The following is a 13,080-nucleotide window of genomic DNA, read 5'->3' as shown; positions in this document are numbered from 1 at the left end:
GATGTGGCTTTCGTGGATTTCGCTCCGAGAGGGGGATATTGTGTGTGTGTGCCATGGATGAGTTGTTTGTTTAATCACTTCCCTTGTGTCATAACCCCCTGGAACCTTGAATAAGGATATCAAGTAGCTTTATTATAAACCGCACTGGCGAAAATGTCCAGGAACAAAACAATCATGTGCTGGGTACTAAAGTGACAAGTGGGAATGCACTTTGATGACAGCTACCAGGGTGTTTTGAGCCCGAGTCGAGCCCCTCTGACATTTTAGATGCGGCGCATTCACAGAGTCTTCAGACCTCTTACCGTGTGCCTCACGGATTGCATTCGCCATTTTTGGCCGTCAAACTGCACTCAATAACCCACTGTGACAAAGTGACAACGTGTGACCGGAAAGGTTTGCCAATCGATTAAGAATCTCTCATTTCCAGAAGTAGTCGGACCTTTGGTGAAGCCCCTTTGGCAGCAGTTCCAGATTTGAGTCTCCTTGGTGAGTCTCTACAAGCTTAGCACACCTGGATTTGGGCAGTTGATCCCACTCTTCTGGGCAGGTCCTCTCAAGCTCTGTTAGATTGGATGGAAAACTCGGTGAACTCCCATATTCAGGTCGCTCCGCACGCACACTTTCTATGGAGTGTCAGTCTGGGCCACTCAAGGACACTCAGAGACTTGTCCCCAAGCCACTCTAGCAGTGGCTTCTCTGAATTCTTTGGGTCACTGAACCTTCACCACAGTCTGAGATGGTGGACACCATAGAGCAGGTCTTCTTCCAGGACCTCTCTGTGTTTGGGTACATTTTTCCTCCCCTCATTTGTGACCAGTCTGGCCGGCGCTGCAAACCACAGTGTGATACTGCACCCACCAAGCGTCACCATTGGGGATGTATCAGGCAGGTGGTCTGCAGTGCCAGGTCACACGTAGTGCTACCCAAAGAGGACCGTTCCGTCTCATCAGACTCTTTATCCACATGTGTTTGGAGTCGTTTATAAAACATTCAGCAAACTCCAGACGGCCTCTCAGACGCCTTTAACTCATAAGAGGACAGATAGATAGATAGATATGAAAGGCACTATATAAATGATAGATAGATAGATAGATAGATAGATAGATAGATAGATAGATAGATAGATAGATAGATAGATAGATAGATAGATAATGTGAAAGGCACTATATAATAGATAGATAGATAGATAGATAGATAGATAGATAGATAGATAGATAGATAGATAGATAATGTGAAAGGCACTATATAATAGATAGATAGATAGATAGATAGATAGATAGATAGATAGATAGATATGAAAGGCACTATATAACAGATAGATAGATATGTAAGGCACTATATAAATGATAGATAGATAGATAGATAGATAGATAGATAGATAAATAGATAGATAGATAGATAATGAAAGGCACTATATAATAGATAGATAGATAGATAGATAGATAGATAGATAGATAGATAGATAGATAGATAGATAGATATGAAAGGCACTATATAAATGATAGATAGATAGATAGATAGATAGATAGATAGATAGATAGATAGATACAGTAGATATGAAAGGCACTATATAAATGATAGATAGATAGATAGATAGATAGATAGATAGATAGATAGATAGATAGATATGAAAGGCACTATATAAATGATAGATAGATAGATAGATAGATAGATAGATAGATAGATAGATAGATAGATATGAAAGGCACTATATAAATGATAGATAGATAGATAGATAGATAGATAGATATGAAAGGCACTATATAAATGATAGATAGATAGATAGATAGATAGATAGATAGATAGATAGATAGATAGACGTTTCTCCATTCCAAGTTCCTCGTAGCCCCCCGTCCAGTTCCTTGATAGTCAGCGACGTCTTCAGTCCACCCCAAGCTAAGCGCGTGTTCTTGTTTGGTCGTCTCTGCCGTGCTAACACTTCACGCTTTGTTTCTATTGATATGGATATAGCGGAGTATCTTTAGCTTACAGCTGATATCAGGCACATCTCTAGCTGATCACATTCACTTTAAGGTTGAAGAGAATGAACTAAACGGGATTCTGCTGAACGTTCTCGTTGCTCCAGGGTCACAAGCTGCTTCCTTTAAGGCAGACAGACACATGGCAGACAGCAGAAAGCGCTTTTTGTTTTACTGGTAACCTGATGGCATCCTAAGTCAAGTTAGAGAAGCCCGGTGAGCACAAAGAGTCCACGGCACTAACAGGTTATTAAAAGATTTTCTCCAGCAACAGACTGATGCAAATGTGAAAGCAACGACCTAAAGGACAGGTGAGCTTTGAGGTGCGGTATAGTAGGTTGATCCATCGATGGTCAGCCAGGTCATATATGAAAGAAACTTCAGATGAAAGGCGTCATATAATACGGCGACACAGAGACAAACTGACAGATGGACAGCTTTGAAATGAAAGCAGAGAAGAACGTAAAGCCGCCCCTTTTGTTTTGCTTCCCGTTCCTTGGTGTTTCCGTTATCGGATCGCACTAAATGTCCGCGGCGTGAAGGCCTTATTATGCCCCTAATTGTTCCTATAATATCTTATGTACTGGAGTGCAGTAATGAAGTCTTTAAAGTTGCCGTGCATTAATAATGATAAATAGTCAATAATGATTTCCTGAGACGGCAGGCTTTCTTTCTTTCTCCTTTACTACCAAAGGAGGCCCAGTGCAGTTGTTCCTCCCCGTTTTAAGAGCATTTAAGGGCTGATCTTTGTTTGGCTTTGAAGAATTGTGGGAGCCCAGGGCTTCGCTTCATTTAGCCCTGTCTGAAGCTGCAGCGAGCCAAAGAGTCACAGAAGGGATTACTTTTCTAACAATAATGGGTTGTTAACCTTTCTTGCCAAGGCCGAGAGCCCATTAGTGGTTCTTCAGATGAATTCAAGGGGAGTTTTGACAAGCCCTTTCGTTTCTTAATTTTGTTTGATAGATACATTTTGTGCAATTTTTTTTTTTCGTCTTTTCTCCTGAAACAAAAACGTACGCTCAAGTCTCCATCCGGCAAATGTTAGGATTATTTTTTTCCTGCAGAACAAAGGGCTAAATTGACTTTAGAACTGAATATGCTTTCTGTTGGAAGCCAGGCCTACCACACAAGACTGAAACAAGGGTTTTAAAAACGTGAAAGTGCTTTAACACGCAAAGGGCGGCACGTCAACGAGAAAGACCCCCTCACTTGCTTTAAACTTGGCCGTTTGGATTGCTGAATCTTCCTCTTGTCAAGATGGCCGGTATTGTAGGAGGTTTGCCCTTATATTTAAACGTTTTCTTTTAGGCGACTTTGTCCCCGTCTGAGGACATTGTTGTCCTAAAGTGGTCACTTGTAGGTCACATTTCAAGCCTCCATTGTGCTCTGCATATGTTGTGTTGACTAAATATGACAAGGCCGCAACCTCTGAAAAGAACTTAGGGGTTAACATTGATGGAACGTTCCTATCGGAAAAGGCAAACAAGATCTTATTATATTATAGATTGTGGTGGACCACTGGGATCTCCCGACCACAGAAGGACTGGGGGAGAAAGTATTTTCAAGACCTGCTTCTCCCCCTTGGCTTCCAGCGGGGCCACGAGTCATGAGGATACAAGCTCAAAACCCTGCTGGGGCCCGTGGCCACCACCAGGGGGCGCCTCGATGTTTGCAGGGCCCTATTTGGCTGCAGAAAGAAGCTCGTTGGGCACCTGGACTTCTTCCGGGTGCTCTATAAAAGGAGCCAGTCACCGCCACTCAATGGCCTGAGTCAGGAGGAAGAGGACGAAGCTCGTGAGTGGAGGAGTGGAGGCGGAGGGACTGGCTGAGAGAAGGGGGCCGTGAATTGTCTGTGTACTGTGCTGTGGGCTCCCCGACGGTAAAGAAACAGCGTGCTGTGTGGCAAATAGTGCCCTGCCTGTCCGTGTCGGGGTTAGGGCGGCATCACAATATATACAGTACAATATATCTATTATATTGTGTAATTGAATACACAGCTAGAGGTGCTGTGGTCAGATTGTGTGATTCCTTAGTGAGGCCGCGTCTGGGGTCCTGTGTGTGGTTCAGAAAAAACCGAGCTGCGCAGACGAGAGCCACCAAGTGCATCCTGGGACTAAACTGCATACACCGCCAGTCCTCGCTTTCTTCTGATTCCATTCCCGTGGATTTGCTCGTCTGATATTACAACAGACTGACCCGTTTCACAACACCACTCGCGCCCATTCACGGCCATACGCAGCGCCAAAAAAGGCCCTCTGGGAGGCCACAGCAAAACGCGAGACTGAGCAAAAACAGCTCTGTGATGGCCTTAGATGTCTGAGGCTACACTGAATCGATCAACATGTGTCCGCCCAGCACCGAGAGGCGTGGGTACGCCAATGAAACCAATGCCTGATGGGCAAGGGGCTTTCAATTGCTCCTCACGAACGAGGATGGCCCAGTAGGTGCGGGTGATAACCTCGCACTGATTAAGTCCCTGCCCTTTGTACACATCACCCAGTTTTAATAAGGTCCTCAAATCGGCCCACCCGCAGTTGCTCGTGCTCCCTGGTGGAGCGAAGCAAAAGTCGTAACGAGATTTCTGTAGATGAACCTGAGGATGGATCTTTACCTGAGAGCAGAGGGCTGCTGTATTTGCCCGTCCCTGTCTCACCTCGAATTAGGATCTCCATCGAGTGGCACACATCATCACAATGCAGGTAAAGACACGCTTTCTCGTTTTAGTTAAAGGCGCACATTAGTGGTGGGCATGACGATTCAATGCACTGAATGACCCATTTAAGCAAATCGATTCTTTTGATTCATATGATTCAGTTTTTGGGGAAAGTTTATACTGTGGGTCCAAAGGGGGTCCCCTCTGATATATATATATATATATATACATGTATACAAAGCAAAACAATTAATACATACAAATGCAAATGTACTGTAACTGCATTGTACTTGTATGATAGGAAAGGGAAATCCCAGAATGCGTTTAAGTGAATCGACTTCTTTTGATTCATTTGATTCACATACAAAACAACACCAGTAATATCGTGTAATGTGAACATATTGTTACCGCATTGTACTTGTATGATGAAAGACAGAGAATGAGTTTAGGTGAGTCGACTAATTGGATTCGTTCAGAATCTCACGTATACAAGACGGTCTGGGAGTGGGGGTCCCCTCTGATGACATCACAAATATACAATTTAGTAGTTCATTATGAAGTACTACATACATTAGCTTCATGTAGAAGTACATATGTGCATATAAATATAGAATATTCATATATTTGTATGGATGTGTGTACTGGTATGTAAATAAATATTTATAGTCACATATACTGTATGTACGAATGTGTATATAACTATATAATTAATATTCAAATATATGTATGCATGTGTGGATATAAATATATAATTACTATTCAGATATATGTATCTGTGTAGATAAATATATCATTAATGTTCATATCTGTGTAAGTATGTGTGCATATATATAATATTTATATATACTGTATGTAAATATATGTATATAACTATATAATTAATATTCAAATATATGTCAGCATGTGTGTATGTAATTATATATTTAATATTCATTGATATGTATGTGTATATAAATAAATAATGTTCAAATATATATACAGTACATGTGTGTATATAAATATCAAATTAATATTCAAATATATGTACATATGTGTGTATATATAAATGTATGTATGTAAATACATATTTAATATTCATAGATGAGTATAGTGTATGTGTGTATATAAATGTATCATTAATATTACTGCTTGCTAATTTATATTTAATTCATTATGTATAAATGTATGATTCATTATATACAAATAAAGAACTCCTTGCACATTTGACCTGATAATTCATGTGCCATCCCAGCACCGTCCATTCCGTTAAACATACCGTGACGGGGTTCAGTTTTAAGTTTTCAGTGGTCGCCTGTCCGTGTTTTGTGTTTGTCGGTTGTCACCTCTGCGAGTTTCTGGCATGTCTGTGGAGGTTTTGGATGTGCCACCGTCACTAACAATTACTTTTTAGAACGGAGGAGAGTAATGCGGCAGGCTGGTGACGTCAAGCGTCCACAGTGAAGACACAGGGTGACTTTGCCATTCCTTTGCACATATGGATGACCAAATGAGCTTTTGGGAATAATGAACGTGACCTGGACTCTGACCCAAGTTAACTCTCATTATGTTAATCAATGATGTTATTCAGTTTATCCACATAACAAATGTCACATTTCTGTTACCAAAAAACACTTGTGCAGGATTAATACATTTGCTTAGATCTGGAAACAAAATGGGAATGACAAGGATCCGCCATTGAAGAATGGCTATGGAGGAGGACCACCCAAATGCACACTTCATATCATCTGTTATATCAACATACAGAGGGTCACACTGACAGCAACAAGTGCACATTCTGATATTGCAAAAGCTTAAAAGTCAAATCTTATTATCTAAAGAATCAGATTAATGAAGCCAATGGCAGACTTTAAAATATCATTTGGAAATTTCAAGATGTATTACTTTAGTGTAAGGCGGTAACCCATTTAAGACATGAAAAACAGACACAATTCCAAAAAAGATAAAGAAACACACAAATCAGTTAAATGGCAGCATGGATAGAATCCCCCTTTGCCTGTACTAAGGTGTGGCGCTCACTTGCTGTGATGGACTCCCAATGGTCTAGTGCAGTGGTTCTCAAACCTTACATGGGGTAACACAGCAGGCTGCAGAAAACATGGCAGGTCCTGTCGGCAACAACAACAATAACAACCACCACCAGTACCACCGGCCTGCTACCAGCTGATATAAAAAAAAAGCAAACGTGGAAGAGGCTCCTCATGATTGTGGGGTCCTACACACCAGATGTGAGCTCAGAGGATGACATAATGCGAGGCTGAGGTCTGCTGCAAGCTTAATCTGCAAAGAAGCAATGCCACCATGGTGGCTCAATGTCAGTTCAGTGCCCTTCTATGTGTACTTTACGTCTTCTCCCCGTGCCCTTTGTAGGGTTTGCTCCTAAAGTCCAAAGACACACTAAATTAGCCAGGCCCAGATTGACTTTAAGGGTGTCCTGTGATAGGCTGGCGCCTCACCCGGCATTAACCCTTTTCAAATGTCCACTGCTCCCAATATGGGCACCGGCTTTTCCGCAAACCTGTAAAGAGCAGATGGGTTTAAAGAAAAATAAATGGATGGAAGGATGAATGGATGGATGCACGATTCCCTAAATATCTCACGGGAATATAATTGATATTACAGAAGAAGCTCTCGCTTGCAAACTTCTCTCTCTCTATGTCTCGGTCACTGCCACCTTCGGCTGCATTTGCTTCCTTTCTGGTCGGTGCTAACAACAGCTGATCAACTTTATATTAAACGTTAAGAGCTGATCATGGCGACCAGAAACCAATCTGAACAACTTACACTCCACTGCCAATGCTGGGTAGGACACTCCACCACAGGCTGCCAACAGTATGGACATCCGTGGCCACGCCCACTTGACTGTCATCAGCCACACACCCCACGTGTGAACCGCACCAGGCTCCACCCCCCCATCTTTTTGTTTTGCTTTTGGCCACGCCTTCCGAGTGCAGGGCGTCCCTGCCTGGCTGTTTTCTCTCTCTCTCTCTCTCTCTCAGAGCTGCCCTGGTAAAGTCACTGAAGTGGGAGACCTTTGAGCCCCCTAGGTTGACATTTTTGGTCGGTGACTTTTAGGCATTTGCGATCCTCACGGTTCCTTGCTTGATCCTGTCCCCACCTGTAATGGAGGTGGGAGCATCCTCATGACATTCAAATACAACAACAAGATCTCAACTACTGACGTTTTAGTGAGATCCCGCCAATGGAGGGGGGCTTGTCCTGCACTTCTGAAAGCCGTAATCCAATCATTCCATGTGTCATCAGATGAGCTTTGACGCAACTCTCCACCTTTCAGAAGGGGAGGCTACACACAGTTCACAATGGACATCGTGGGCTGACCGACTGGCCAGAGGACCACTAAATTCATTTCTGTTATATAGCACCTTACAGCCGCAAGAAAAAGTCATCGAGCCCCTTTGGGATTCCCAGGATTTCTGCTTGGATTCCTAATAAGCTGTGGTCTGATCTTCATCTACTGTACGTCCCAATTCTAGACAAACACAGCCTGACTGAACTAAAACACGCACACAGTCAAACGGTTGGACTCTCCAGGTCTCCGCTGAGCACGTTCTGTCATCGTTCACAGTTCAGCCCGGACCCTTTGTGTTAAGGGCCCCTCCAAAAGCCAAATGGAGAAGAAGAGGAGACTGGAATTGTAGCTTTCACGGTTTGCGTCTTCCCTTTAAGTAAAGCCTGGTGATTGTCAAAACTGTTTCTCCTCCAGAAAGGTGGGCTAGCAGGGGCCGTGCCTCGATCCCAACAACTGTGACAGGACCTCGGAAGACGTAACGGAGGGATACATGAAGATGGTAAAAGGGTCCCGAAGCCTTAGGGTTCATCCATCTACTTGTCTTGTCTACAAATGGAGGGCTGCAGCAACTCTCCTGGGGGGGCATCACTGCAAGAGCACAAAGGGCGATCCTGAAAGAGGTGCAAACGAACCCCAGAGTCACTGCAAAAGAAGCCCCCCCCACCCCCAGTACCGTCCAATAAAGTTATCAGGAAAGCAATGGACAGGAAAGGTGTTTAGGGGGGGGGCGCCACATTACTGCAGCACATCTCCGTTTTACTCAAGACCACCTGGATGTTCCACAATGCTTCTGCATAAATGATCTGTGGACAGATGGGACAAACAATGCACAAGACTGTTTGGGTGAAGAAGACACCAAAACTTGTACGGTGTGAGGAGCTAACATCATGGTGGGGGTCAGCAGTGCGGACTCAGGGTCTTGAACATCTTGCTGTCATTGAGGGAACAATGAAAACAAAAGGTCTATCAAGACAATGTTGATGTCCATGGTGGACGGACAGGCCTCATGACTGGGATGGAGCGTAATACCTTACCAGACCTGGAGGCCATAATGGATGGAGGTGCTTTCCGGCCAGGATGATTCCCAGCTTTAATCCCAGTCGGGGAGAGGGGAAGGACTAGGGGAATCTGGATGTCGCAGGACCATTTCTCTCCCAGCATGAGTGGTTGGCACTGTTCCCCTGGTCCGTCCCTCTTTGGACACCAGCAGGGTTTCTTGGGATTTATAGTTTGGGGTCCTTGGGAATGAGCTCCAAGTTTTTCTGGACTTCTACCTGGCACTACAACAATCTCGGAAACTCCGTAAAAGAAGCTGCACCCTCCACCTAGTAAAGGAGGTCAGGATCGGGAGGTGGTGGACGAGGCTTGGCAGAAGGAGGAAGAGGAGGAGGAGGATTGTGATTGTGCTGCTGATTATAAAGTTCAAATCGAGGCATCAACATGATATTCCGTTAATTAAAACCTGGGACTTGTGCCTATTTTGTTATGTCTAGGGGTCTGAGATGCAATTACATTCACAATATGTAAGGGCAGCAGTCCATGACCTCAAGATTAAGAGAGGTTGGGTGATGCAACAAGACAATGGCCCAAAGTAAATCAACGAAAGAATGGCCGGGTCAGGGTCTTGACCTTAACCTGACTTGAGATACTGTGGCGTGACCTGAAGAGGGCGGCGCAATGAAGACAACCCAGAAACATGGATTGAGACGGAGGATGGGATTCTTCCCGAGACGCTAGAGGGCAGACCCCTGGGTTGCTACTGGGGCATGCTGGGAGATGTAGTTTGGAGCGGCCCTGTTGGGCCCCCCTACAGCTGAACCCTTTGGCGGGGGTGGGGGTGGGGGGGCACCACTTCTGCCACACCCTGGAAGTGAAGCCCGAAAGAAGGACAAGAAACAACATTACTTCCTGTTACGGTATAAAAGGAGCCACTTCACCATCAGAGTCGGGAGGAGGTGGAGGACAAAGCTTGTGAGGAGGAGTGGAGGCGGCAGAGGAACAGGGAGAGAGAGAAATTCAGAGGAAAAGGAGGAAAAGACTTGCGTCTCAGCCTGTCTGTCTCAGGGTTTGGCGAGCAGTACGCCCCACCGGTGGTCCACAAGATGAACTGAAACAGATTTGTAGGGAGGGATGGTCCAAAATTCATCCTCAGGGTCTTCGAAGGAAGCGACTGGAAACGCTTGGATCTACAAGTTATCCAAATCAAGGGGTCACTTAACTTGTCCAGCCTGCACCGTGAATGATGACCCAACGTGCTCAGTGAAGACCCGGAAAGTCCACCTGTCTGTGTGTTCTCAGTTTGATCGGGTGGTGCTGGTCTAGAATTGAGACTTAGATGAACGTCAGACCACCTTTAAGCAGGAATCGATGCAGGGACCCCAGGGAGCTCCAAAGGGCTCCCTTACGTTTCCTTGCAACATTCCACGTTGGCAGGTAACCACGTGGGGGCATCATGGCGAGTGTGGCTGACGTAGTAGAGACATCGGGGCACGTGGACACTGGAAGGTAACCTGGAGCCCTCATTTCTCTGTTTGCTCCAGGGTTTGGCGTGGCGGAGGATCAACAAATCCTTTCCTTCACATGGTTCGCCCTGAAAGAGTTTGAGAACCTCTGTTCTAGAAAACCTTCTGCTCTGTGATGGATCAGCCCTGAGCTATGATGTGATCCTACGAGTCGGAGAGATGCCACGCTCTCCAGAGGAAGCATCAGCTCCAGCAAATGTGGCTGACTACGCTAGCAAGTCATGGCAGACTGCAGGTCTCCGTGTGCGTGTGGGTGTGTGAATACATTTACAAAGTAGCCAATCAGTAGAAAAGCAACATACCTGTGACACTGTGATGGAGATGCCCATTCCCTGAAGGCAAAAAAGAACGTCTTTACAGTATCTGCCTTTTCACGTTTTAATTCCACCCCATCCCGCACAAACAAACACATTTTTAAAGTTAAGCCTTACATACATCAAACATTCTCACTTAGTCCAATTTAGGGTGGTCTTAAGTGGAGGGGTTATTGGTGTCTGTCCCAGCAACACTGGACACGAGGCACAGGGGACAACCCTGGACAGGGTGTCAGTCCATCACGCGGGCCCACTCACTCACTCACTCACACACACACACACACACACACAAGGGGGACAATTTGGGGTCACCAATTCAGTTAACCTGCACATCTCTGAGGAGCACCAAAGTATCTGGAGGAAAAGCCACACAGACACGGGAAGGACCACCGCTGGGTGCAGGATCTGAACCCAGAAAACAAACATGCTAAACAATGTGGGCCACACTCTATGACGAGAAACCAAAGGTGACTGCGACTGTAACAGCCAGCGTCCGGACCCAAGAGCCACTTGCCCGGTCACGTGTGTAGACACCACATTTCTGGATACTCAAGAACTCGAGTGAATCCAGCACATCGGCCTCAGATTCCAAAGAAACCTCGGCCAGAGTGCCGGTCAGTTCTGATCCAGAGGACAAGGAAAAATGTGATTTTGGTTAACTGCAGACCGCAGTACAAGGCTGAAGTCACAGGTTTATCTCGGGTGAAAAAGCCTTTCTATCTGCACACCCTGCAAGAGGAGGGAAGGAAGCAGAAACTCACCTGCGACACCGTGATGCTGCACTTTTTGGCCAGCTCTTCTTTGGCTTCTTCACTGGGGTAAGGATTGCTGAGGTGTGAGTAGAAATACTCGTTCAAAATTTCCGTCGCCTGTTTGCTGAAATTGCGTCTCTTTCTCCTGAAAAAAGGCAAAGTGGCCTGTGTTAGCAAAATGGTGACCCGCAGAAGCCATCAAGCAGAATGGTGACAAGGGATAAAGGCCATTCGTTGTGTGTATTTCATTTGGGTGGCTGTTGCTTTTTGTATTAACATATCCATATCTATCTATCATATAGTGCCTTTCACATCTATCTATCTATCTATCTATCTATCTATCTATCATATAGTGCCTTTTACATCTATCTATCTATCTATCATATAGTGCCTTTCATATCTGTCTGCCTGTCTACCTATCTATTATATAGTGCCTTTCAAATCTATCTATCTATCTATCTATCTATCTATCTATCTATCTATCTATCTATCATATAGTGTCTTTTACATCTATCTATCTGTCTATCTATCTATCTATCTATCTATCTATCTATCTATCTATCTATCTATCTATCTATCTATCTATCTATCTATCATATAGTGCCTTTTACATCTATCTATCTATCTATCTATCTATCTATCTATCTATCTATCTATCTATCTATCTATCTATCTATCTATCTATCTATCTATCTATTCCCAAGTCTCAGATACACTTCATTCCAGTTTAAAATAGAAACTGAAGGGGGTTCATTCAAGTGTCTCAATGGGCTTTGCCCGGACCCTAAACATGGCATGTTCCTAGCCTGATGTTCCTAGCCTGTGCAGTGACATTTTTATCATTTGGGTCTACAAGCTCAAGCTGTCTTATGCTTACAACACCTGGACTGTTTTTTCCAATCACCAAATCCTGTCCCGGCCCACTTCTCCATTAGAAGTGCCTTTTGTCTCCTTTGGTGATGATTCTGACTAAGCAGTAGTCCCCTTATCTCCCTGATAGAGTGGCTGTCCCAGTTTCCACCATGAATTGCTCTCCTGCTTGCATCTTCTGCTTTTCCTCTGACCTTCTGGTCCTTCTTCCTCTTATGTCCACTGATCCTCTCATCTCCAAGCTCTCTTTTCTGGGGTCAGGAAAGGCCTTTTGAAGCCTCCATGGGACATCCTTTTTGGAGGAGGCTTCTGGACCAGTTCCAAGTTTAGGAGAGTCTCTGGAAATTCCTGCAGCCAACTTCCTTGGACATCCACCATGTGAGCCTACATAGCCCTTGCTGGTCAGGCTTTCAAGTAATATTTGAAAGGACAGGCCAGCCCCAGGTTACCTGGCCCTTAACTTGTGAAGGATAAACAAATGGCCTCTCTGCTGCCACCTGATGTGTGTGGCTCTCTTGAAATGTTGAAACTGTCTGTGCTTTTTTGTCTATGAAGTGGCAACCACTACATAAGAACACTATAGTACCCAAAAGCAGGCAAATGTATGAGTGGTCCTGCCCTATACAACATTATTTTCTCATTCCTATTTTTTTGATTCCCTTCACTGCTGTTAAACATTGATC

The 13,080-nt window shown here is 44.6% G+C and overlaps 1 protein-coding gene across 6 annotated transcripts in view; it reads right to left on the bottom strand.

Annotated features, from left to right (window-relative positions):
- The window catches only part of LOC120536084 (pre-B-cell leukemia transcription factor 3), a 291,992-nt gene that overhangs the window by 48,504 nt on the left and 230,408 nt on the right, over nucleotides 1–13,080 (bottom strand). For 4 of the 6 annotated variants that reach the window (XM_039764451.1, XM_039764447.1, XM_039764448.1 and 1 more), the window contains 2 exons: nucleotides 11,537–11,672; nucleotides 10,764–10,793 (listed from right to left, as the gene is read on the bottom strand). In XM_039764451.1, coding sequence (XP_039620385.1) covers nucleotides 10,764–10,793; nucleotides 11,537–11,672 — 166 coding nt within the window. The remainder of the gene's footprint in view (nucleotides 1–10,763; nucleotides 10,794–11,536; nucleotides 11,673–13,080) is intronic. The other 2 variants (XM_039764452.1, XM_039764449.1) reach the window with 1 other exon arrangement.

The sequence above is a fragment of the Polypterus senegalus genome, chromosome 9 (genome assembly GCF_016835505.1).
Source record: "Polypterus senegalus isolate Bchr_013 chromosome 9, ASM1683550v1, whole genome shotgun sequence".
Lineage (NCBI taxonomy): Eukaryota > Metazoa > Chordata > Cladistia > Polypteriformes > Polypteridae > Polypterus > Polypterus senegalus.
Note: the sequence above shows the minus strand (reverse complement) of the source record. Positions and strands in the feature narration are given on the sequence as shown.